The 25,314-nt window shown below is 47.5% G+C and overlaps 5 protein-coding genes across 5 annotated transcripts; 2 read left to right on the forward strand and 3 right to left on the reverse strand.

The window, feature by feature from the left end:
• Positions 1-140: 140 nt before the first annotated feature.
• MYCTH_2299683 (uncharacterized protein) lies at positions 141-3,009 on the reverse strand. The gene is made up of 3 exons (XM_003660833.1): positions 2,536-3,009; positions 1,215-2,473; positions 141-1,087 (listed from the first exon to the last, which is right to left on the reverse strand). The coding sequence occupies exons 1-3, from the start codon at positions 2,630-2,632 to the stop codon at positions 536-538; spliced, it is 1,908 nt and encodes a 635-aa protein (XP_003660881.1). The 5' UTR covers positions 2,633-3,009; the 3' UTR covers positions 141-535.
• Positions 3,010-3,602: 593 nt separating this feature from the next.
• MYCTH_2299686 (uncharacterized protein) lies at positions 3,603-7,385 on the reverse strand. The gene is made up of 6 exons (XM_003660834.1): positions 6,079-7,385; positions 5,776-5,949; positions 4,655-5,690; positions 4,494-4,572; positions 4,108-4,418; positions 3,603-4,027 (listed from the first exon to the last, which is right to left on the reverse strand). Exons 1-6 carry the CDS (start codon positions 7,176-7,178, stop codon positions 3,680-3,682), a joined length of 3,048 nt encoding a protein of 1,015 aa, XP_003660882.1. The 5' UTR covers positions 7,179-7,385; the 3' UTR covers positions 3,603-3,679.
• Positions 7,386-9,957: 2,572 nt separating this feature from the next.
• MYCTH_2299692 (uncharacterized protein) lies at positions 9,958-11,937 on the forward strand. The gene is made up of 4 exons (XM_003660835.1): positions 9,958-10,442; positions 10,514-10,637; positions 10,697-10,862; positions 10,922-11,937. Exons 1-4 carry the CDS (start codon positions 10,201-10,203, stop codon positions 11,863-11,865), a joined length of 1,476 nt encoding a protein of 491 aa, XP_003660883.1. The 5' UTR covers positions 9,958-10,200; the 3' UTR covers positions 11,866-11,937.
• A 152-nt stretch (positions 11,938-12,089) lies between these two features.
• Positions 12,090-13,529, forward strand: MYCTH_2299695 (uncharacterized protein). Its single transcript, XM_003660836.1, has 2 exons — positions 12,090-13,036; positions 13,122-13,529. The coding sequence occupies exons 1-2, from the start codon at positions 12,161-12,163 to the stop codon at positions 13,443-13,445; spliced, it is 1,200 nt and encodes a 399-aa protein (XP_003660884.1). The 5' UTR covers positions 12,090-12,160; the 3' UTR covers positions 13,446-13,529.
• Positions 13,530-13,612: 83 nt separating this feature from the next.
• On the reverse strand, positions 13,613-14,056 carry MYCTH_2049580 (uncharacterized protein; the record flags this gene model as incomplete). The annotated part of the gene is made up of 1 exon (XM_003660837.1): positions 13,613-14,056. One exon carries the CDS (start codon positions 14,054-14,056, stop codon positions 13,613-13,615), a length of 444 nt encoding a protein of 147 aa, XP_003660885.1.
• Positions 14,057-25,314: the final 11,258 nt, after the last annotated feature.

Raw genomic sequence — 25,314 nt, forward strand, 5'->3', positions numbered from 1 at the left:
CAAGGGACTTAAATATATTTTGCCATTAGTTAATGCCAAGCTGTGACCCTCGTGTGTTATCCCGGCAAACAAGGGCCAGAGATCGTTCAGGCATGCAGGTTCCATTGCCGAGCCGCTTTGAACAGCGGATTGTGTTCACCCCCCCCCCCTCTTCCGCCCTTGAGGTTTAGGCATGTAGGGTTTATGTAGGGATGAGACAGGTTCTTCCGAGCCCACGAACCCTAGACTATGCTCCGAGATTCCAAGCCTGGTGTGTACATATCTACAACCTACCTTAGATAACAGGGAACAGTGTACGGGCCTCTGCAACGAGGCTGGTGACATGGCGCGTGGGTTTGGGCATTATCTCCATGAACTATATAATTCCCTGTCGACGACAATCTTCACGTTCAAGAGTGCTGGCCACCAAGCCCCACTGGTCCACCCAGCGTTTACTTCCAATCCCTGGTACGTACAGCTTGCATTCCATCACCCATCCACTGCCTGGCCTGATGGTTGATCAACCACGCAAGAGTTGTAGCACAACGGTTTGTGCTCAGCTTTCGATCCCCTGGGCGTCACCTTTTCCCAGCGCGTTGCGGAGAGAGAGAATGATGTCTTTCAACTTATCCACTTCTTCCCTGAGCTTCTTGACTTCGGAGACTGCGGGGTCCTCGTCGAGGTTGCTCTTGGCGGCATCGACCTGCTTCTTCCAGCCATCCGACTCGAAGTCTAGCTGCCCCAACATTTGTTCCCACTCCTCGACCGTGTCGTCGTCGGCGTCGCCGCGGGCACGGTTCACCAGGATCTCTCGGGCCCATCGCGTCTCGAAGTAGGCAGAGATGAGTAGGAGGGGGGAGTAGATGATGCCCATGACAATGTCATTGATGCGCTTGTACGTCTTCTTGTCCATCCACCACTCGAGGAAGGGAACCAAGATAAAGGTTTCGATGAGGTTGAAGGGCGGGATAAAGACGTTCTCGTCCGGGGCGCGGACGAAAGTCATGGTTTTTTGGGCAAGCATGGCTAGGTACTCGTCGTTGGCGTTCTCGTAGATGTCTTCGTAGGCCGAGTTGTACAGCGCAATCAGGATGTTGAGCAGGATGACCTGGCGATATCCTGTCAGTCAAGCAGGCAAGCAAGCAAGCAAGGTGCGTGCGTGGGGACACGGGACTCCAACAGAAGCACACGAGCGGGTTGTAAAGAAAAGGAGGCGCAGAGGAATCGCAGCGTACCATGACGACAAAGGTAAAGCAGTAGTAAAGGATCAAGCCGAACGGGGGCTGAAACCTCTCGAAGCCGCTGAAGTCGGGGGACTGCATCACGGTGTTGGCCATGGACTGGACGATAAACATAATGTCCTCAACCGCCCGATCGTCGGCATAGTCGAGTCCCACGAAGGCCTGCAGAAAACCAACGACGAGAAAGGCCAGAAGGGCAAAGAAGATGATGGACTCCTTCATCATGACCTTGAGAACGACCAGCATGGCGCCGAAGAAGCGGAAGCTGTCGAGATATAGCAGCAGCCTGGCCCAGAACATCGGCGCGCTTACGGCGAGAAAGCTGTAGCTCAGGGTGCTGAAGCGATGCCGCAGCCCGTCCGGGTCGCCCTGGGGGTGGCTGAGGGCCATGCAGCGGAGGGCAAAACTGGTGACCAGCAGGCCGTAGAGCAGCGAGTTGAAAGCATTCCAGAAGTTGAAGATGTAGTAGCCCGCCTTCCAGAACTTGGTGACGTCGCTGCAGATGAAGCCCAGGGTGAAGAGGTAGAGAAGAACCTCGACCGGGTCGATGCCGCCGTCTTCGTTGACGGTGTTCATGGCGACCGTGTACAGGGCGAGATAGATAAAGGACATGAGCATCTGGGTGGCGTTCTGGTACATGGGCGAGCGCATGCGGTCGGGATCCAGGTGCGCGATGTAGGACGTGTTGTCTTTGTCCCTGTAGTCGACAAAGGAGGCCGGGTCGTTCTCGTCCTGGACCAGCCATCCGCGCCAGAGGTGGTTAATGCACTTCTGGTAGCCCGAAGAGCCGATGACGCGCAGGGCGTGCAAGTCGACCGCCTTCTCAATGACATTGACGGGATGGGTAGGTCGGCCGTCGACTAGGATGGAGTAGCGCTTGAGCAGGACCGAGTGCAAGAGGTACTCGGTGTTCTCGGACTCGATGATCTTCTTGGCGATGACTTCGCAGGCCGTGGCTCGGAGGTAGTGGAGGTCGGCATCCCACAGCTCCAGCAGCGCCTGGTGACACCACCAGCTCTTGTTGACGAGCAGGCAAAACACAACACAGGCGCCGTGCTCGCGGCCGCCTGCTTCCTTGGCGGCCTGGATGACCTTGGGGCTGATGACCTTGCTGTGCGGGGACGTGATTTGGCTCTCCTTGAGCTCACATGGGACGCACTCTTCAATCAGGTGGCGGATGCGGAGCGCCACTTCGGTGACTTTCTGGGCTGGAATCGCCGACTGCACGGACTCGTCGCGGTAGGTTGGGAGAACTGGAACAGACGGTCAGCCTAGCTCACTCGATGACCGGCAGCGCTCTCCTGTGCATACGCACGTCGTTGTCTCGACTCGTCCCACCAGCCGTTGCGGTCGTGATGGCCGCGGCTTGGGTGATTCAAGCCAAGGAAGCGACTCCATGCTTGCCCGGGCATTCTGGGGGTGGCCGATAAACGCAAGACAGTACAAGCACGTACTGCCCAAACCCTCCCTGAGATGCGGTGGACGGACTAGAAGTTGTCGGAGCTCCGAATTGGCCGCTATCGACGTTCTAGAGGAGACGACGGAGCTTTTTGATGAACGAAGAATCGTCGTGAGAAATTGAAGTTGGAAGAAGCGAGAAGGTGAATGAATAAAAGGGAAGGTGAAGCCGGCTCCCCGCGCTTTAGGCGTTCATAGCTGCCAATGGCGCCAGCTTTTGGCCTTGTTGGCGTCGCTGGCGCGGCCAACAGAACGTTTGGTTTCAGCTGCCATTGAAATCGGATGACGTCGCTGTTTGGCGGGGGGTTCTCCGGGGTCTGATGCTGGTTTAACAATGAACGCGTACGTTGCCCACGGTGCCTCGATACTACCTCAACAGTCACTCTCATTCGGCGGGAATGGCGGGGTCGAGCAGTGGTTCTTGCAGGGGTTCGAACATGCATAGCAGCGCCCCAGTCGATTGATTCCTCTTCAGCGGCGGCATTGGCACAGCAAATAGATCATATCGATGGGACTGCCTGAATGGTATGTACAACACAACCCAAGAAGTGGCGTACAATCTTCCGGAAATGCTCGACCAGGAAATGCTTGGCGGCGCTGTTTTACGGCCCTACGTAATCTGTACTCACGAGGAATTGTGTGCCTGAATGGTTGCAAGCGATTCAGACATAGACATTACCGAAATGATAGCCATGCCTTTCGAGCAGATCATAGGAGAGATGGGAAGCATAATACGCTCTTGAGGAGGTTTCGTGATAGGAACAGAAAAAAGCTAGGGGGGAAGAGCAGCAGCGATAAGAGCCTAAGAGCCTGCCGCTCTCCTCCCAGACGAGCCAAGGATGGATAACAAACGAGCAGAACTCAGCGTGCCAATGAAATTCGGAATGTGGCGTAGGAGGGAAAAAAAAAAGTGGAACATGGAGGGGAGAAATTGGAAGAAGAAGAATGAAACGAAAGGGGGAGAACGATAAAGGGGGGATGTAGGGCGGGTAGGGACGAGTCTAGAAATAACTCCTCATCGCTTCCTGATAACCCGGGCCGCCCTTGAGGTCACGCTCAAAGTTGGTCTGCACTTCGAGTACTTGGCGGACATGGCTCATCGACAGCGGTTCCCCCTTGTTAACAGCGAGCGCCTGCGCCGTGCGCACCGTGTTCTTGATCTGCCGCCCGTTGAGCTCGTGCCGCGCCAGGGCCGCGTAGTCTTCCTCGCTGAAGGCCATGAGGCTGGCCTTCTCGAGTACCCGTGCACGCTCGATGAAGATCTTGAAGATGATCTTCCTGGCCCGGTGGTCCAGCTCGTCGTACCGCAAGGCGATGTGGATGCGTGACTGGAAGGCGTCGTCAAACGTCTAGCGAGCATTTTTGTCAGCAACACCCACGCCGCCGCCCCCGCCGCCCCTTACTGTCATCCGTTCTGCCTGCAGCTCACCTCGACTCGGTTCGTCGTGAGGAACAGGATACCCTGGAAGTACTCGAGCTGGCGGAGGAAGACGCTGACAAGCGCGTTCCGGTGTATATCGCGCATGTTGCGTTTCTCCAGGAAGACGTCGGCCTCGTCGAGCAGAAGGATGGCGCCCCAGGCGTGGCAAATATCCAGTATCTTTTGGAGCTCGCTCTCCAGATACCGTGAGTCGGTGCCCAACTCGCCGGCCGATGCCATGTACAGGGGGCACTTGAGCAGTTCCGAGATGCCTTCGGCAGTCAACGTCTTGCCGGTGCCCGGGGGGCCGTGCAGGACAGCTGTCAGTTGCCAGGGTCAGCAGTCGTTTCCGCGCCAAGAGGGATACGACAACAGGGCGACGGCAAACAACATACCTACGAGACCCTTGCCCTTGCCCTGGATTACGTCGTCGATGCTCTCGGCCGCGTGGTACTTGTGGGATTCGACGAGCGCCTGCACGAGCAGTCAGGGCGAATGCTCAAGGTTGCGGGATACGAAGGGTCGCGTGCGCGCAGCAGGGATGGGATATCCGTACCTTGACGATGTCCTTCGTCTTTGGCTCCAGGACCAGGGATTCGTAAGCCGTTTCATTCCACTGAATCTCCTTGACCCCGGAGACGGTGAACTCTAGCCACAGCTTCTCGGCAAAGGCAAACCCGAGCACAACCGGAGAGGCAATCAGGTACTCCTCGTCGCTGAACTCCGGCACCGGCTTGGCCGCCTTGCCGTCTTCTGACGGAGGCGTCTTCTCCGGGTCGCCATCGGTACCCTGCTGCCGCTGCCCGTCCTCGCCCTTGGAGATCACCATGCCGAGCCTCTCTTTCCCTCCGCGCTCGCCATCGTCGTTGTCGTCACCCTCAAACCTGGGCATGCGGATATACCTCACGTTGCCCTTGTCGTCCCGGACCGCCTTGGTGACGAACCTGACCTTCTCGCCGCTGAGGCTTGCGTCGTCCCCGTGGTCTGCGTCGCACCCGCAGCAGCCGGGCTCACGGACCGAGTCGACGTCGTCCTTGTCATCATCGTCATCGTCTTCGTCGCCCGAAAACATGTCGTGGTCCTTGGGCTTCACAAGGGAGATTGGGTAGTTAGGATTGATGCGCCGGTGGACGCTGGGGTCAATCATGACACGCCCGTTAATATTGACTTTGACGACGGTCTTCTTCTTTTTGTAATACGCCATCCCCTGATGACTCTTGTAGTGCACCCCGCTCAGCGAGACAAACTTCTTGCCGCGCTCGATGAGCTCCTTGCGCAGCCGTGCCTCGTTTCTGTGGTACTTGAGCGGGTAGCACCCCAGGCTGGTGATCTTGCGAGCTCCGTGGAATTCGCCAATCACTTCTGATATGCTCCCAAAGCCGTGCTGCTTCCGGTCGTACTCAAAGTACTTGCCCTCGAGATAGTAGGAATCGCCCCTCATAATGTTGTGGTGCTTCTCCGCCACTTCTACCTTGAAGACGCGCGGTTCGTCGTGCGAGCCGTATGTGGTCGTGTATGCCAGCGTGTTGGGCTTCCACAGGGCCCAGAGCAGGTCGAACGTGATGAGGCCGTTCTCCAGCATGGGATAGAGACTGCGGGGAATCCGAAGTGTTAGCCACATCAAAACAACAAATAGGGCCGAGAGAGGAACCAGAGGGGCGAGAAGCTGGGAGAGACCTGTTCTTGATGTCGGCAGAGTCCTTGTCAATGTACTTAATAAGCACCTTCAGATGCTGGCGCTTGGACTCGATCCGCTTTAGCTCTTTCTTGCGGTCATGCTTGTTGCGCATCTTGCTCTCCCTGGCCTTCTTCTTTAGGTCCTTTAGGTGCTTCCGGAGGTCCTCGAGGTACCTGCATGTATTTCGTGTTTGGTGAGCGCGCCGTCTTTCTTTTCCCTGCACATTTTTTCTTGATCAACCCCCCAAGCGTTCCAACATCCGCATCTTTGCTTTCCCAACTTAGATTGAAAGGGAAACTTACAGAAATAGCAGGTTTGGATCAACCTTAGGTGTGTCGTCGACCAAGCTGACGCCCTTGATGTCTCCAATGACATCCTGCAGGCACTCGCGAAGCAGCTTGCTCTTTATGTCGACAATGGTCGCCTTGTATTTGCCCTCCCAGTCGAAAGTTCGGCGTACATGGAAAATGAACTCGTCATACTGGGCGTCGACCTTACCCTCGGCCGTATCCTGCAGCTTGTAGTTGTGAATCGTGTCGTCCCAAACCTGGTCGACACGCTTGTACTCCAGCCTGGTCGCCTTGCGCGCCTTCTTGACACTGTCTATGTCTTGGGTGCCGCCCAGTAGTAGGTTAGAATCGAAGGCGCCAAGGTTAAGGTTCCCCCACACCGACGGATGGGCTCCTCCGTGGCGTGGTCTCGCCGGGTCGTAGCGCAGCCTGGTGTCATAGATGGGGGCCGGGACACTGTTGTTGAGGCCCGAGGGGTATCCATACGAGCCGGCGCCTGGCGGCTTTTGCAGTTGCTGCGGCTGCGGCTGCTGCTGCTGCTGCTGCTGGAAGAGGAGCAGATGTTGGAGTTGCCTCAGCAGATTTGCCTGGGCTTGCTGCCGTTCCTCGCCATCCGGACCACTACCGCCGCCGTCGCTTTCCGAAGAGCCAAACTCGGAATCGGACTCGGACTCGGAGTTCGAATCCGAATCTGGCGTCTTCTGGGCCGTGGATGCCTTCCTGTGCTTGTTTGCGCGTGTCTTTTTCGCTTTGGGGGGTCCTTGATGCTTTTTGAACACTTTCTTCTTGTTGGGTGTTTCTACCTCAGACTGGCCAGCGTCCGAAGATGACGAACCGGTGATTATCGCGTCGACACTGGCATCGGAATCAGAAGAGGAAGCCGCCTGCGACTGTTTCTTCTTGGGTCTCCTGGACCTGCGCTTCGAGTGTTTGCTGGTCGCCTTCTTCTCGGAGGAGGGCACCTCGCTGGCGGCAGACCTGTCGATGGGCTTGGGCTCATCCACAGCGGACTTGGCAGCGTTTTCGCTCGGGACATTGGGATCCCCGATCTTCGCTGGAGCCGTTGGATCTCCTTCGCGCAGGTCGGGTAATGTCTTATCCTCGGAAGCCATGTTTAAGATCCAGAGAGCAGTCCGGAACTAGAGCGCTTGCTGAACAGTTCGTCGCAGAGCAGTCGAGCCGGGCCAGGTTCCAAACTCCAAGGGTAGCGTAGAGTAGAATAAGGTGTTGGTTGGGGCGGAAGGGTGGGTGGAGAGGGTAAGAGAAGGGATTTCTGCAGCGGAATGAACGAGTGAAGCCTGGAGTGAAGAAAGAAAAACACACTTTCAGAGTGCTGCGCTACTGGCAAATCCCGAGATTCCGAGGTGGCCGGCCGACAAGGTGGTCCGGGAAGATTATAACAATGTGAAACCGGGAAAGGCCGCCGGTATAGGTAGAGAGATGCCGGACTAGGATTATACTAGGATTATACGTGGTCAGCAGGTCATCCTCGACTTTTGGTTTGTGGAGGGACAGCAGAGGGGAGATAGGTGGTAATGTGAACTTCGAAAGACGCGATACGTTCGAGAAAAACAAGTGGAGGCACAGCGCATTTGACCGGCCATGAGGGGACTCGTAAACATATGAGAAAGCTAGCTTGCGAGAGAAGAGAAGAGTATAGTCGGAAGACATCAATGGTGGCGTTTGACGAACGAGGAATCACGCTACCTGCTCTCAGACTCGGTGGCCTCGAATACGTGGGAACCGTAACCAGCAGCGCCAGAGACTGGTGCATATGAACGTAGGGCTTAAGATAGAAGGGTTTGCGATTGGGAGAGTTGGGGGTGGTGCTGCCAAGCGAGTAAGAAATCTCAGCTCCCAGGCCCTCCCAACTGGTGTGGCCGTGCCACGAGGTGTTGCTTCGTTCGAATGGTGCCGGATGTCACCCGTTGTGATCTGTTGGCCTCTCGGCTTACATGATGTCTCTTCACAACCCCGCGTGCTTACCACGCCTCGGGCAGAGAATAGCCGAAGGGCGGGGAAGATCTGGAGGGCGCGTCGCGTACCCGAATGGAAGAGATATTGCAGGCCGTGGTCTGGGCGTAGAACTCCTATGCCGCGGAGCAAGCGAGACTACGGCGAGGAAAACGCAGCGTGTGACGCATGAAGGACATAGAGTAGTGTGGGTGAGTGCTTGGATAGTTAAAGTACCACACGCTCTCCAACAAACTCTCCCGGGGGGGGGGGGGGGGGGGGGGCACAGAAGCGAAGGATGAGTCGCGCACGCCTTGCGGCAGCCTTGTTCCCTGAATGGCCAGCGAGCTGCATCGAGGCCAGGCCAACCGCTGGCCAGGTGTCTTAGCCTTGATGTGAACATGGTGTTCCACGCTGGAGACCAAGCCAGCAATGCAACCGGCATTCTAACTCTTGAACCAGCCCAGCTTTTTTATTCTTTGTCCGGTCGAGGTGTTGTTTTGGGGAGAAGGAACACGCGCTGACGATGGTACACGGGTTACGGATTGCAGGCGTGTACAGCGCACAAAAGACTCCAGTAACAAGGCGGGCTTTCCAATTACTGCGCGGCGTTTTGGAGGGGAGGACTTGGCAATCTTCCTGGGCCATTCAAAGCGTCGGGTTGGCCAACCAAAGCAAGACCACTTCGATAGCCGCCGGGAAAGAGGCCGTCTGAAATTATTGGTGCCCTAGCAATAACGGGTGAGAGGGGGTTCGGACGGTGAAATGGAGCAAAGCACCGAAGAAGATCGGGCCTTTTCCCGATTTCCAACCCGTTTAACGCACGTTGGATGAGGGTCCCCGGCATGGCCGGGAATGTGAGGCTTCATGTCTCAATATACCTCCCTGTATGATCGATCTATGAGTACCCCGTACTGTATGGAAGGTACGTACATACCCGAGGTGCACATAGAGACCCCATACGGCGCCGTCAGCACAGCAAATCCTCAACGATATGGAATGTCACACCCAGCACTTACCAGTGGAGCGCCTGGGTCGAAGCAGCCTCACTGGAGGGATCGGGTAACCGCGGAAGACGCGGCAGCAAGTGCTGCAATAAGCACATTCTGAGTGAGGCGGACACTCCTAGGTGCGTGCTGCTTGTGGCTTCGGAAGAGGGCCAACACGGGGAAGCCGCAGACAGCGCACATATTGTACGCCTATGCACGCATGTTGATTGGCAGTTCCCACTACTCAAGGTGCCGATAGGTCATGCAGTGCTCGGTCTGGATAAAAGGCGAGTGGATGGGATGAAATGATCTGCTTTCGAGGTGTTGGTGTTCTGGACTCATCCCTGGTTCTCTTCACGGGAACTCGATGGCGCCGGTGACGTTTCGGTCGCGGCTAAGGAGGTTTCCATGTGTGCATAACTGGTCCATCTCCAAGGTACCAGGCCAGGGGAGGGGTACAGGCATTGAGGGAGTGTAGTTGTTGACTGCGGCCATCCGTCTGCGTACTCTACGTTGAGCGGTAGAGTGCCGCACATGTGCAGGATATTCCGGCTGTAACAGGCGCCGGGCCCGGTCGAGGAGGCAAGGCCACTTAGAGCTGCGTCATGCAGGTTGCCTAACCTGGCGCGGTGATGGCCCTCATTGGCTCACAGTGGGCCTGATTTGCAAGGGGAGGTATGCCGCTGCTGCTTAGGGTAGTGACAGGCCGGTGTGTCAGTATGAAGCGCAGTAGGCTATGAATTCAGTTTTCCCCGAGCACAGGAAACGGAAACGCGGCAACAAATGAGCTGAGAGTTGCAGAGTAAAAGCCGGAATTGACTTTGGGATTGCCGACTTTGTTTTGATCCTCCCCGGACAGCAGCCCTGTCATGCGAGGAGGGGCGGGGCGGCCAGGGCAATTCGCCAGAGGCTTACTATGTAATTACCTCATTGACAGAAGTTCCATGTTTCCAACAAGAGGAAAGAGAACCACCATCCATCCACTTCCTGGCAATGTTTTACGTGCTGCCTGCAGAACAGACAATTTCGTTTCTGCCGCACGTGACTGCTCTTGTGCATATTTTGCGTTGCGCCCTCGCCAATAGAACAGCCAGCTTCATATGCCAACACGATGCCGCGGCTGCTTCTTGTCTGTTCTGCTATCTAAAGAAGGTTCCAGGGCAGGATCCAGATCCAGATCGGTCTAAATGTCATGGCGGGGAACAAGAGGAAGGCGCCCGATGATGCGGCCGAGATGAACAGCCGGCACGGAGCTTCGACCCGGCTCTCACAGCCTGCGACGGATAAGGGATTCACGGCTGGCGAATCGAAACCTGATCGAACCGGGCGTCCGCCATCCCCGGGGGTATCTGCCGACGGCTACTTCCGCCAGCTATATGCAACCGAGCCGGACTTCAGGCAGCTTGCCAGGCGAGACCCTCAATTTGCCGCCGTGTAAGCACTTAGCCTTCGCTGCTGAGCGCTCCTCCGACAATGGGCATTGACAGTCAGTTAACTCACCGCAGTCTCCAGGACAACGGGCAGTTGGACTTCAGCGATCCGGCAGCCACCATGCAGCTGACAAAGACTCTACTCCACCTTGACTTTGGCCTGAAGCTCGATCTGCCTGACGACAGATTATGCCCCCCGGTTTGTCTTCCTGGCCCCGGGGCGCTGTCCCCGAGACCCAATGACTGACACGAGTCTAGGTCCCCAATCGTCACAACTACATCTTGTGGCTGAAGGAACTGATGGACTCGACATCATATGAACATCCTGGGCGGAGTCTGTGCGGGCTTGATATTGGCACAGGCGCGAGTTGCATATACCCTCTCCTTGGGGTCGCCCAAAGGCCTTGGCGCTTCATTGCAACAGGTTGGCCATCGTCCCCTTCGCTGGAAAGATTAGCCCTCGGAAGCACTGACGCGCTGTAGACATCGATGCCAAGAACCTGAGCTATGCGGAGCGAAATATCCGACTCAACGGCCTGCAGGACCGGATTCGGCTTCTGGATAGGAAGCCAAATGACCCCTTGGTACCACTTGACGATGTGGGCATCGCCTCCGCGGTCGATTTTGTCATGATGAACCCCCCATTTTACGCTTCAGAAGAGGACATGTTATCGTCGGCAAACAAGAAGGCGCGACCGCCAATGTCGGCCTGTTCCGGGGCTCCGGTAGAGATGGTTTGCGACGGGGGCGAGGTGGCACATGTCGGTCGGTTACTGCGCGAGTCGCTCATACTGCGGGACCGCATTCAATGGTATACGTCGATGCTGGGGAAGCTCACCAGCCTCGAGGTTCTCGTTGAGCAGCTCCGCGACCACGCCATCGATAATTACGCCGTCACCGAGTTTGTCCAAGGGAGTAAGACACGCCGGTGGGCGCTGGGGTGGAGCTTTGGGCCCATGCGGCCGGCCGAGCATGTGGCACGCGGAATGAAGGCCAGCTTGTGGAAGAAAATCCTCCCACCGTCAGTAACGGCGGAGTTGCTGGTGCTGCCGGCCGATCAATCGGTTGGTCCAATTACTTCCCGGGTTCAAGACATCATGGGGGCACTGGAGCTGATGTCTTGGGTGTGGGAACCGGAAGCAGCGAAAGGGGTGGGGAGAACGAGGGAAAATGTCTGGAGTAGGGCTTGGAGAAGGAAGAAGCTTCGGGAGCAACAGGAAGGAACGAAAAGCAAGGCTCATTACGATACGGGTTCAGAGTCAGAAGGATGCCGGCTCGGGTTCGAAGTTAGAGTAGTAGTCGGGAGGTCGGATACAAGAGTCAGTCTGCACTGGCGTGAGGGCCATGACGCCCTCATCTTTGAGAGTCTTTGCGGCTTTCTACAGCGCAAGCTCAAAGAATCCGTAGAGTCCAACAAGGATGACTGATTTCGCCCTCTTTTCTTTCTTTCTCTTTTCTTTTTTTCTTCTCCGAAGAAGCCTTCACCCACATGACAACGGACCGACGACATTTTTGTGGTTGTTGACATTACAAGATGGACGGTAACCTAACAACATTACGTAGTTATTCCGGCGAACGTGTAAGAGTGTTTTGTTACATCCGTAATCTTGTAATATTACACTATATTCAAACCGCATCTCCAAACTGAATTCACCCAGTCTCTTTCAACATTCGTTTACAATCCCACGATTGTCAATCTCTCGCATCTGGACTCCCACCACCATGTCAGACCAATCGCAGGCGAGCTCACGCTTTACACCGCAGAACCAGACCACCAACAATCGACTGTCGATCAACACGGTCGGTCTAGTGGCGCTCTCGGACTTTCGCAAACGACGCGCCGAGGTCCTGGAGCAGCAGGAGCGCGAGGCTCGCGAGGCGGCACTCTCGGCACGCACAAACACCTCGACGCCGGACAGATCGCTGACTGCGACACCGAACAACGCAAGCGCCGACAGTAGCGAGACGGAAAGGCAGAGGAAGAAGAAGAAAAAGAAGCATGCAAAGGCGCTCGTTTCGTTCGGGGATGATGACGAGGAGGAGGAGGATGAGTCTGGGCCCAAGCTTGTCACCGACCGGGGAGCAGGAGCGCAGGGGGCGGAAAAGGCTGCTAAACAGGCTGCAGAGAAGGATGTTGGTGACAGCAGCAGTGCGGAGGCTGGCACTGAGGGTGCCTCTGGCGAAGACAGGGACAAGGACACGGACAAGAACAAGGACAAAGACAAGGCGGACAAGCCACCGGCCAAGGTGATGGTCAACTCGTCAGTCGGCATTGTGCCCCGTGCCCGGACGAAAGCTGCGCTGCGGAGGGAAGCGGCCGAGAGGGAGGCATTGCGCAAGGAATTCCTCATGCTGCAAGCTGCCGTCAAGGCGACGGAGATTGCCATCCCGTTCGTCTTCTACGACGGGACCAACATTCCCGGCGGCATCGTCAGGGTCAAGAAGGGGGACTTCGTTTGGTTCTTCTTGGACAAAAGCCGTAAGGTCGGCGCACGACTTGGAGTGGGTGCAGATAAAGTGGTGAATGCTAGGCGGGACTGGGCTCGCGTCAGCGTGGACGACTTGCTGCTTGTGAGAGGAACCATAATCATACCCCATGTGAGTTTCACTTTTCATTCTCTATTTTTTCTTTCTATCTCTTTTCCTTTCCCCTTTCTATGTGATTTGCTAACAGCCTGTCTAGCATTATGAATTCTACTTCTTCATCATCAACAAGACCATCGGCCCAGGCAACAAGCTCCTCTTTGACTACAGCGCTGAAGCGACCCCGACGCAGCCAGCAGCAGGTGCTTCAGGCACATCGGGAATTAACAGCACGCCTGACCTCTCCAAACTTGAAGGGGCGTCGGATGACCCGACCTTCACGAAGGTGGTTGATCGGCGGTGGTATCAGCGCAACAAGCACATCTACCCGGCCAGTGTGTGGCAGGTATTCGATCCGGAGAAAGATTACTCGAAGGAGATCCCGCGGGATCCCGGAGGCAATGCCTTCTTCTTCACGAGGTGATGACACCGGTGTCGGGAGCATCGCGTTGATTTAAACACGGCGTCACCCCTGCAGCACAAGCAGAGTTGTTTTGGCGCCCGTTAAATGCAGCTAGCTGGCTGGTGCTGTCTTTCTGTGAGCTTCATCTGAACGATCCATCTTGCTAACGGTGGGACTGGGCTTACCTTTCAACCCGTCAGCCGCCAGACACCCCAGAACAGAGCGGCCAGCATGAGCCAACCTGGCCAGAAGAGCATCAGGAGCAAGGTGTTGCCGCCGGGTCCAAGGAACCATAAGAAAAGCTCCAACTCGAGCCTCCTGCGGAGACGCCTGGAAGGCTTGGAATCCCACGCGCTCCATGCGAGCCATTTCGACAGGAACAGCGCCCTTGCGACGACGGCCCTGGAGCCAAGGAGCGTCCTCCACGCAATGCTCCTGCTTGCCCAGAGGGAGACTGTGGCTGCGATGGTGGCGGCAAAGTAGGCCCTGACGACGAGGTGGAAGGCGGCAGAGCCTATCAGTTGCTGAAACTGAACCGCGCTGTTAACGAGAGGATGGAAGGTCGAGATCACGTCGGATCGTTGGGTGAGGGAAGCGGTTGGAGAGGGCTTGGAGGTGGCTAGGAGGGCCATGTTTGTTCAACAGCCGGTGGAAAATCTCTAGAGGGAATGCTTCCATGTCAGTTGGTGACCTGGTCTGTCAGGTTTGGCGATCCTTTTTCTGATGAAGATTTGAGGGGATCGAAGGGAAAAAAAAGCGGCCCAGTTGAAGGTGCCGGAGCGTACCCAGCGGATATGCTGGGTCCTGGAGATCCACTATCGAACAAGCTGGAATTTCTTGGCAGTCGTAGTACCTGACTGTGACTTGTCGAGCCCTTGTCGCCCGCCGCCACTCGTCGCATTGCGGTTGCAGTCCGGCAGGTCACTGACTGGTCCCACGTCTCTGAGATTTGTTAGGGATTAACTTCTTGCCTCGCTGGCAGAGCGTGCACCATGGCGGCTCTGTTGTCAACCCCTCCTCGTGTCTCGGTTGCGGTGTTGTGGGCCCTGAGGACCCCGCGCCATATAGAAGTACCACGTGGGGGGTTGATTCGCGACGTCAACAAAAAGGGAGCAGCCGTTGGCACGCGTTGCGTGGCGATCCCGATACAGCTGTTCGAGCACACAGAATGACACATTTTTGCTCGCTGAACGCGGGGGGCCCTTGTTGTGCAAAACGGCAATTGTTTGAGGGGTCGAGGGGTTTGCGGCGGAGCCCGACTCGACGGGCGGTAAACTACATTGCTGCTCCCACAACACTTGCAGAGACCGGAGTGCTCCTAAACTCTGAACACCGCTGTCTTCACAGGGCCTAGGGCAATGCATTCTGCACTGCAATCTCGAAGTACAGAGATATCATGTCGAAGGTTTGCATGGATTATGTGTCGCCTTCCTGGTGCGGCTGCAGTTTCGTCCCGGTTGGTCTTCGTCCCAAGCCGGTCTCGATCGGAGCTGCTTCTAACATTAACCGTCCGGCGGGTGAGGCGGGGCGGCGGGTCTGCAGGTCTGCAAAGCGGGGCTTCCTCCTTCCGGGAACGTGCAACGGCCGAGCCACTGATTGGCCTGCACCATGACCCTGTCTTGCAGGTGGATGCGCGGATAGAACTGACGATCTTCGTATCTCTGCTACGTAGTTGGCGATGGTTCTGGAGGAAGAAGGACGGAGGCGTCCAGAGCCAACCTGCAGGAAGATGTAGGTGGCTGCAACCTCGGTAGGGCTGGAGCCCTGGTAGGCCCAGTCTACTACACCCCCCCACAGATAGCCACATCTTCGCCGTCGTTACCATCCTTCTACCTAAACTAGTAGTCTAGATACAAATTAAGGTGGTTGTCTATTAGTTCTATCTGCCTATTATAGCTTAAACTACCTAGAGTACGTGTCTTTCCGTTATCCCTAGCAACCGTAAGAAGTGGGCATGCTTCTCTCGTTCTAGTGGTTTGGTTAGTCTATCTATAGCCATCTTAGCACTAGCTATGTACTTTAGTATAAAGCGTCCTTCCTTATATTTCTCGATAACCTATTTATACCGAATATTAATAGCTTACGTATATCTAGTGTTTAATAGGTTTATTACATTGGTATATACGTTTTTGCTATTAGTAAAGATAATTAGCGTAGTTAGCTATAGATAGCTATATTCCTATAAGATTTGGCTAACCTACTATAAGGAATATATAATTAATATAAGGTTAGTAAACTCTGCTTTGGTAGTACTAAGTATAACGAACGTCTACTTCTTCGTTTTCCATAATACTAGTCTACTAGCTAGAAAGACGATATAAGTACTAGTAGAATATTAGTATAGGGGGTCGTCTACCTAGGAGGCGTCTATAAAAGTAGTTAGTTTTAAGTCGTTAATCTTTATATTACTACCGAGTTTAATATTATAGGAATAGGAGCCGGCCAAGTAGCGATATAGATACTAAAGAGCGTTTAGATACTCCTATAATAGACTATTATTAGCTTTATAGAGACAGGAGATAGTATATATAATATCGATTCAGGTATTATAGGCTAGCTAGTTTAGTTAGCTAGTCTAGGTAGAATATTAATCCTTCTTATCTTCTAGTTTGTTCTAGATATATAGTAGTTTAAATTTCGAATACTAGGGAGTCTTAGCTAGATTAATACCTTCTATTCTATATTTATATAATAAAGTAGTAATATATATCTCTTATAATAGGAAGATCTTCCTGTTTACCTTATCCTATAAGATATCTAGTCCTAGGAATCGTTTGACTTTACTAAGCTCCTTAAGGTTATATCTATTCTTTAGATAATTATAAATTCCATTAACGGTAGAGCTATCTTTCATAGCGATAAGAAGGTCGTTAACGTATAGGATAAGCAATATACCTATATCTCTATAGCAAAAGAGATAGAGGTCGGAAGGGATTAATTCGAATCCGAGTTCTTTAAGTATTAGTTTAATTACTAGGAACTAGTATAGTAAACTTTAATATAGTCTATAAAGTACTTTATTTAGCCTATAGACCTTACTAGACGGCTTATCTAATCTAGGGGGTAGTTTAACATAATATTCTACCCTATCTAGAATTAGTATATTTAGGAATATAGTTTTAAAGTTAAATTATAAGCACTTTGGATCTTTAACTATAATAATAGTAAAGAAGATCTTGACTATTATACTATTAATAACTATAATATATATATCTTAAGATTTCTAGGATCCTTTGTCAAAGTTACTATAGATAACCTATCTAGCCTAGGTAGTCTTCTAGCTAGTAGATGGATTAGTCTTTTTATTATATATCTACTTACTAGGTAGGATATAGATACTAGGGCGTTTATTAATAAGTTTATAGACTTCCTTTTCCTAGAGACTTAGGTCCTATTTGATCATCGCTAGGAGCTACTAATCTTTAAAGTTAGCTCTACGTCTAGCTTTACGATAGTTCTTTAGAACTAATGAATTCTAGCTGACAGATATGTCGTATTTAACGCTAATAGGGGTAGCTATAAAGACGACGGATTCGGCTAGCCTCTAGTCATCTAAGTAGTAGGTAAGGAACTAACTAGGAAGCTTCCCCTTGTTTAGTTTTACGTAGAAGCCGGACTAGGATATATCCTTAAAGCGAGATATCCGTTGTCTCTATAGCCTCCCCCCCCCTATTAGCCTCTCCCCCCTATTACTTCTTCTATCTATAGGGAGTAGGTAGTATACGGTGCTAGCAGGTAGTTATATGGTATAGGGGCTTCTTCTTGTTAGATTTCTTAGACATCTTTGTCTATAAAAGAGACGAATTTATCCTAATCTTTAGTCATTAGCGTAGGAGATAGAGCTAACTAGGTAAGTTTAGAGGTTAAAGTTATAGACGGTAGATAGTCTATTGAAACTAATAGTGCCTGTTGAACTATAATAGTTAGAGATAGAATTGATCGGGGTATCGGCATTTCTGGTTAATTTGCCGGTTAAACTAGCATTTTTGGCTGCTTTTATACTATAGGGTCCTATTAAATAGACAAAGGTATCTCTACTCTATAGTTAGTATTTAATATACTAGTTAAACCTAAAGAAGATTAGGATGTTAGCTTTAAGCTAGTAATTACTAACGATATTAAAGCTATATATAGCTAATCTATTCGAAGATCTTTTAGTAGCTAGAAAGTAACTATACGGTAGAATTCTAGGGAGCTTTTGTCTTCTTTAACAGTAGTGTCTACAAATATTGCTTTATACTTAGGAGGATTAACAATATCCTTATCCTTATAATAGTCGTCTCCCTTGTTAAACTTGACAGCGCTAACTCTAACGATAGCTCTAGTCTATAGGTTCTAGACCTAGTAGATCTTGCTATAGATATTTATATATCCGATAAATCTCCCCTTTTCTACTTATAGGCCAAACTTATTAGCCTTATCACGCTTGTCTAGCTTGATATAGTAATACATGTAGCAGAAGTAGGTATATAAGTATCAGATATATAGCTTATAAGCCTCCTCTAGTATATTAAACGTAGTTATAAATAGCTTATAAGGACTCTTGTTACCTAGGTTAGCCCTAGTTAGAAGAAGATTAGCAATAATAACTATAGTATTAACGACAAACGGCCAAAGGAATTCCGGAATTTAATACGTAAGCATCGTAGTTCTGGCCTTCTAAATAATGTCTATAGCCACGCGTTTAGCTTTGCCATTTTGCTAGGGACTCGAAGGAGTAGTCTTCAAGATAGTAATGCCTTTGGCATCTGTAAATATGGCTAGTTTATTGTCATGGAAGTCCTTGCCAGATTAGTCAAACTCCGTACCGCCGTCAAGTCCGAGCATCTAGATATATCTACCTATTTGGTTATATATCTAGACGATCTAGTCCTTTAGCCTGTCAAATATATCCAACTTAGTATAGCTAAATTTGACCTAGTGGTAGTTTAACTAAACGTTAACGATATAGAGGCTATATTTATAATCTAGGTAGCTAGGAGTCTTATAGGTTATAACATCTATATAGATAAAGTAGAGTAGTCTTATTACCTAGGTTAGAGCACGTTTACCTAGTTTATCTATTGCCTTCCCTATAATATAGGGTTTGTAGAAGCTATTAATATCCTTATTAGTTAGGTCGATACTAGTATTCTTATAGGTAGCTTTAATAGTAGCCTTGCTTATGTATATTAGGTGGCAATATATAATACGGTAGTTAATAAAAGAAAAGATAGCTCTGGCTAGGGTAGGTGCCTTGGCGATAGTGGTAGCTAGTATAGTCGGTTTAGCATTATAGACGACGAAGATATCGCTAAGTCGTTCAAGTTTAGTAACAACCTGGCTAGATTTACCTATTTATAGGGTATGATTTGCCTAGTTCTAGAAGATGTTATCGTCGATTAGCTTCCTAGTACTAATCAAATTAGCTAGAGAAGCAGGATTATAGAGTACCTCTCGGATTTTAACTATTATAGTCGTACCGTTTTAAAGAACTATCTAGTAGGTAATGACGCCTATCTCCTTAGCTTTAGTGATATCGCTAGATAAAGAGAGATATACCCTTAGTCTAGGTAGATAGTAGAGCTTAGTAAACTACTTAATGTCATTAAAAACTATATCGGCTATAGCCAAGTCATAGTAGATAATGTCTCTTATAGTATTAATAGCTTACTACTATCTAGAAGTTAATAGGAAAGACGATACTATTAGTTATAGTAATGAGGATAGTCAAACGGATATAAAGTTAATGGAATAGAAAATACTATATATAGTAGATATCGCTAGATTTATAACCCCTAAATTCGGGTATAGTACTACTATGGATAACGGTATATTCTTCTTAGCTAGGTAGTAAACTTTCTTTAGCTAGGTATCTAGTACTTTCTCTAGGTTATAACCCCAATAGACATTCTTAGAATTATAATATAAGCTATACTCATAGTACTTAACTTTATTATAGAAATGTTTATTATAGTTTTAGCATTTAATTCTAGGGTAAGATAACTTCTTCCTATTAGATAGTAAGGTAGAGTGATTATCCGTCTTCTTACTATTATTATTATTAGTATTAGTAATATTAATATTAATTAGGTTCCTCTTTATATCCTAGTTAATATAGGTCTCGGTTATATCCCTAATAAGGTCCTTTTAAGTTAGGGACTTATCTTCTATCTTCTAGATATTCCGTTAAAATAGGTTAAGATAGATCTCCTTAATGGATAATAGGACATAGTAGATCTCTACCACCAATAAGAAGACAATACCTACATTATATAGTCGCTAACAGATAATATAAAGTCAATTAATATACTAGTCTATAGTATCAAATTTAGATAGACCAATCCCTATATACTCCTTGACTAACATTTAGATTATATAGATAGTACTATATTATAGTGCCTAGAAGACCTTTAGGTATATAGTATAGGGATCAACGACTTCTAGGTTCTAGCTAATACGTATTATACGCGACTAAACGTCTAACTTCCTTAAGGATATAATAATAAGTCAAAAGATATCAGACCAGTCCGCCTTCTATATACTATAGGTAATAATATCATTCTTATCTAGCTTAAGTGTGACAAACCCAACTCAGACTTCTTCTAAAAGGGTTCAGACGAAGGTAGATTAAGCAGGACAAGCAGGCAGGTCGTCTAAGGGATTCGGTAAAGCCAAAGGGTTCACAATAACACTAGAGTTATCTCTCACAGTAATTAGCAATGCTTAGTATAAGTACTATAATTGTAATTATTACCACTAGTGAACTCTTAGAGTCCACCTAACGAGTAACTAGCTAGCTATATATATACAATTATCTGTCCCTCTTTAATAGTTATTACTAGTACCATTTCTTCTTTTACTCTATAATTCCGCGTTGTCGATGGTGACATGTTATTATTACTAGTGAAGACCTTAGTCTTGGCGGTGATAATCTTCTAATTGGTCTGTCAAGTAATTGGCTGTCGGAATGTCTTACGTCCTGGCTACAGCCTGCTAGGCCGTCTATATGCTTATCTATAACACGATGCCCTTCCTTTAAGGCTTTTAACCCGAAAGCCCTCTTAGGCCGTTTCAAATAGTGCTAATACCCTTCGCTTGTAAGTACTATATTCTTCCTATTTCTACGTTATAGTCGCTATATTGATAAAATGCTAATAGAGAAACGGAAGTCGCTTTCTATACGTTACCGTGCTTCCCTTGCTTAGAACATTGCTAAGAACAGTTTTATCGTTATACCTTGCTCTTAGTATACGTTATAAGGCCTTATCTATAAAATAATCACGTATATAAAGCGTTATAAGGCCTGTATTTATTAAGGTCGTTCTTGCGATAGCTCTAGCATCTTACTTTCTTTCTATAAGCTTATCTCCCCCTTTTTTTTTTTTTAAGTATAATTCCTAATGTTCGTTCTAGTAGATCGTATTCTCTAAGAGTAGTATCATATTAAGGATACTAAACGTCGTACCAAACTTAAGCTAGATAAATCCTAATACTATCTAGAAGAAGCCTAGTACGAGTTATCTAAAAAGCTTATACGGCTCCGGCGTCTTCGTTAGCAGAAGGAGTTTTTAGTAGAGAAAGGTACCAATATAGTAGCGTGTAATCTGTCGACCTTAGACGAGTTAGAGGCGGTTAAGCGGCAAAAGCAGCAAGAGGCGCCTACTATGCCCTCGTCAGAGATTAATGATGCCGTCGATGCTATTGACTAGGGCATCATCTTTGGTTCTGTCCTAGGTTTTCCTTTAGTCGATCCGGGTTCTGCCGGTAGAACTGTTCTAGTTTCTTAGGGCAGTTTAGATTCTTAATAGGTTCCTATAAGTTATCTTCTAGTCTAAAATCAAGCTATTTAACTAGATACTATAGTTCCCTATTAATAGTATATAAATCTAGGATTTCTTTAATGTCCTATTCTTCCTCTTTATCCTCTGCTTTAATATATATAGTAACCTTAGCATTCTTTAGTACTAGTTCGAGAAGTAAAATATAAAAAACATCTATCTGTAGTTATATAGATAATAGTAACGATAGTTAGTAGTTAGATATTGAAATTCGTTCTTTGATAATAAAGGGTCTAACCTTCTTAAAATCTAGCTTTATACTTAGTCGTTTAGTTTGTAAGTTTCATACGATTAGGTAGATTTTGTCTCCTCTCTCTAGGCGAGGTCCCTTTAGCCTATGTTTATTATAGTAGTTCTTTATTCTGGTCTTGACAAACTCGAGTTTCTTTTTAAGCTTTTTATATAGTATGTACATTTGTTCTGCTTTGACTACTGCTCTTGGCACTATAACCTCTAGTCCTTGCCTAAGGTCTACTTTATATCTATAGTTCGCGAAGAACAGTATAACTTTGGTCGTTTTCGTTAGTATCGTATTATAAGCGAGTTATACTATTGGTAATAGTATGACCTAGTTATCTTGCTAGTAGTTAACGTAAGAGCGGAGGTACTACTTAATAACTTGGTTTAGTCGCTCTGTTTGTCTATTAGTCTACAGGTAGTATGCTATTAATAGCTTATTATTAATGCCTAATCGTTATATTAACGCTTGCTAGAACTTCGATACGAACTTGGTATCTCTATCGGTAATCTATTCTTATAGCTAAATATATATTAATATAACTTGCCGATAGATTATGTCTATTAGCTATTTAGCTATCTAAGACTCCTTATAGGGAAAGAAGTATACCCATTTAGTCAGGCAATCTACTATAGTAAGAATATTATCATAGATTTCTCCTATAGCCGTATCCTTAGATTCTAGCAGCTTTATAATAAAGTCTATCATAACTAAACTCTATAGTTTGTTAGCTATTAGTAGTAGCTAAAGTAGCCTATATAGCTTATATTATACCGTTTTACTTTGATTACAAATGTCGTAGTTTTATATGATTTCCTTAACTTATACCGTTAACTATAGAAAGTCGTAGTGTTTCCTAACTTATACGATGATCTTCGTAATTCCTTTATATCCTCCGAGTTTCGACTCGTAGAGTTCTCGAATCATTCGTAGCTATTAATCCCCGTTATAGATGTATACTTTGTCTTGGTACTAGAGTTTCCTATCTCTTTCTTCTACTCTATTAGGTACTACTAGTCCGGGTATTGCTTGATATTGTATCTTGTTAATCCTTTCTTCTCAAAAGATTATATAACATTCTAGGAATAAGTCAAGTAAATTATCTTCTATAGGTATCTATATTTCGTAATATAGCGTTCCGTCTATTTGTTCTTTAAATAACGGTAGTATTATTTCCGTTCGTCCTTCCGTATAATCCGTTTATCGGCTTAAGATATCTGCTTATACGTTCTCTTTGCCCTTCTTATAGCAGATCTCAAAGTTAAATTCCGCGAGGAATTCTGCCTATCGTATTTGTCGTCTGTTAAGCTCCTTTATCATTATACAGTATCGTAAATTCTTGTAGTCTATATATACTTATACTAGTTTAACTGTACCGCTAAAGTATAGTTACTATTCTTTAAAAGCTTCGACAATTATAAGTAATTCCTTATTATAGATTAGATAATTAAGATATAGTCTATTAAGCTTCTTTAAAAAGAAGGCTATAGGATATAACTTTCTTTATTTGTCTTATTATTCTAATTGTCCTCCGATAGCGTAGTCTAAAGCGTCTATTTCTACCTTAAATAGCTTCTTAGGATTTAGTAATACTAGTATTAGATCTTCGATAATAGCGTCGTGGATCTATATAAATGCTTGCTCGTGCTATTCTTTCTATTAGAATTTAGCGTTCTTCTTTGTAAGTTCGTATAAAGGTCGTACGATCGCTCTAAAGTTCCTAATAAACATTTGGTAGAAGTTTGTAAATCCGATAAAGCTTCGTACTTCCGTAACTAACGTCGGTCATAGCCAATTCTTAATAGCTTTAACCTTTGAAGGTTCTATCCGAATTTATCCTAGGGATATTTCGTATCCTAAAAATACCGTTTTCCTAACGTAGAATTCGCTCTTTTCCTTGTTAATTAATAGTTTATACGTATATAGCGCGTCTAGTACTGCTTTTACGTACTTCCGGTGTTTATCTATCGTCTTAGAGAAGATAAGTATATTATCGAGATAATATATTGTAAATTTGTCGAGAAAGGGTCGGATAGCTTGATTAATTAGGGCTTAGAATGTTACTAGCTTATTTGTAAGTCCGAATAGCATAACGAGGTACTTGTAATAGCTATAGGGTATCCTAAAGGCCGTTTTCTACTTATTGCCTTCTTTAATCTATATATAGTTATAGGCCGATGGCAAGTTAAGACGTATAAAATATTAGGCTCCTGCTAACTAATCTTGGAGCCGTGAGATTAGCGGTAACAGGTATCGGTTTTTTACGGTCTATTTGTTAAGTTACCAATAGTCGACATATAACTATAGCTTTCTGTCTTTCTTAGGTATAAATAGGACTAGGTAGCCTACTAGCAATGTCGATAGGCAGATATATTCTCTTCGAAGGTTCTCCTCCAAATATTACTTAAGTTCTTTATTCTAAATCTAGCTTATATAATAGATCTTAAGGAACTTTAGTTATACTCCTTCCTTAAGCTTGATCTTATAATCCTATAGGCTATATTCTAGTAGTCCTTCTAGATGTTTCGGTTCAAATGCTAAATGTCCTTTGTATTTCTTTAGTACTTCTCTAGTCTTATCTTGTCTCTCGGTTTTCTAATAGTATACGAACTTAGTTCTATCTATGGCAATGCTAGCGATTTCTCCTATCTTAACCTACTACTCTAATTACAATGCTCTGTATTCGTTAATAGAGAGAATAGCTATCGGCGGTTTAGCTTGTTCTTCTTATTATAACGTTAGTATCATTATACCGCTTCTTCTAGAGTCTATAGTAGTCTACCTACTACTATCTATCTCTTACGGTAGATCTATAGGACATGCCTTCCCCTAAGCATCGTCCGCTCGCGATCCTTGTACGCTCCCTATCTTACTAGTCGAATACGACTCTATTTAGGGTTATAGGTAGCTACTATTCTTCTAGCTAATGTCTAGGTTATAATCTTCATACTATAGTAACCCTAATATTATGTCTTTATCGTTACCTATATCTACGATGTTAAATATAACTACTATAGTCTTTCCTACTATAGTAATATCGATCGGTTTGGTCTCCCTATATACCTATTATATTAGAAATAGCCCTTTGACTATACCATACTTCTACTTCATTCTCTAGGGTACCTATAGCTAATTTATAAGCGTTAGCGAAATCAGGATTATCTTTGCTCTACTATCTACTAGTACAAGCATTTCGTACTGTTTCTATTATACTATTATCTATAGTCGCTTATCTTGCCGCCGTCGTCTAAAGATTATAGCGATTTCCTATGTTTCTGCCGGGAGGTCTCGATATAGTGGTCTCTTATGCTAGTTCCTCCTATACTATGCTACTACTTACCGCTACGTAGGCGTTAATGGTTTCCGGGCCCCTCGAAGGGCCCTAACCCGTTTCCTAGCTTAGTGCTAACCTCTTCGGTTGTTTAGCTAATAGCGGCTTCGTCGATTATACTCATTTCCATAAGCCATTAAGTGCTTATAGCTTTCTATTATTAAGTCTGTTCTACTTCTCGTCGTATATACTATAGCTTTATCTAAAGTTTCTAAATTTACGATTTCTTTTCGTCTATATAATAGAGGTAATCGTTGCTCTAATACAAGTCTTATATATCTCGTCCTATTCCATAGTGCCTAGGCTAGGCTTGTCTTAGAACTATTATAATGCCTTCTAGATTACAGGCTTCGATCTTCTAGAGCAATTCGGCTACTATCACGGAAATATATATGCAGATACTACCTAAACCACTGGTATAAACGGGCTAATCAAGCCAAAGGAACGAAAGGACCAATTACAACATAGGAAGCATAGTGATCACTATGCTTACTAGCGATC

Source organism: Thermothelomyces thermophilus, chromosome 1 (genome assembly GCF_000226095.1).
Source record: "Thermothelomyces thermophilus ATCC 42464 chromosome 1, complete sequence".
Lineage (NCBI taxonomy): Eukaryota > Fungi > Ascomycota > Sordariomycetes > Sordariales > Chaetomiaceae > Thermothelomyces > Thermothelomyces thermophilus.

What these genes read in the sequence shown, in the direction of transcription:
- MYCTH_2299683 (XM_003660833.1), bottom strand. Translation starts at nt 2,632, where the DNA reads ATGCCCGGGCAAGCATGGAGTCGCTTCCTTGGCTTGAATCACCCAAGC. An exon ending in GGACGAGTCGAGACAACGAC is followed by an intron (nt 2,474 to 2,535) that starts GTGCGTATGCAC and finishes CGTCTGTTCCAG; the next exon opens with TTCTCCCAACCTACCGCGAC. An exon ending in GCTTTACCTTTGTCGTCATG is followed by an intron (nt 1,088 to 1,214) that starts GTACGCTGCGAT and finishes GGATATCGCCAG; the next exon opens with GTCATCCTGCTCAACATCCT.
- MYCTH_2299686 (XM_003660834.1), bottom strand. Translation starts at nt 7,178, where the DNA reads ATGGCTTCCGAGGATAAGACATTACCCGACCTGCGCGAAGGAGATCCA. An exon ending in AGACGAAGGACATCGTCAAG is followed by an intron (nt 4,573 to 4,654) that starts GTACGGATATCC and finishes CTGCTCGTGCAG; the next exon opens with GCGCTCGTCGAATCCCACAA. An exon ending in TCACGACGAACCGAGTCGAG is followed by an intron (nt 4,028 to 4,107) that starts GTGAGCTGCAGG and finishes AATGCTCGCTAG; the next exon opens with ACGTTTGACGACGCCTTCCA.
- MYCTH_2299692 (XM_003660835.1), top strand. Translation starts at nt 10,201, where the DNA reads ATGGCGGGGAACAAGAGGAAGGCGCCCGATGATGCGGCCGAGATGAAC. An exon ending in GACCCTCAATTTGCCGCCGT is followed by an intron (nt 10,443 to 10,513) that starts GTAAGCACTTAG and finishes AACTCACCGCAG; the next exon opens with TCTCCAGGACAACGGGCAGT. An exon ending in TTGGCGCTTCATTGCAACAG is followed by an intron (nt 10,863 to 10,921) that starts GTTGGCCATCGT and finishes GACGCGCTGTAG; the next exon opens with ACATCGATGCCAAGAACCTG.
- MYCTH_2299695 (XM_003660836.1), top strand. Translation starts at nt 12,161, where the DNA reads ATGTCAGACCAATCGCAGGCGAGCTCACGCTTTACACCGCAGAACCAG. An exon ending in GAACCATAATCATACCCCAT is followed by an intron (nt 13,037 to 13,121) that starts GTGAGTTTCACT and finishes CAGCCTGTCTAG; the next exon opens with CATTATGAATTCTACTTCTT.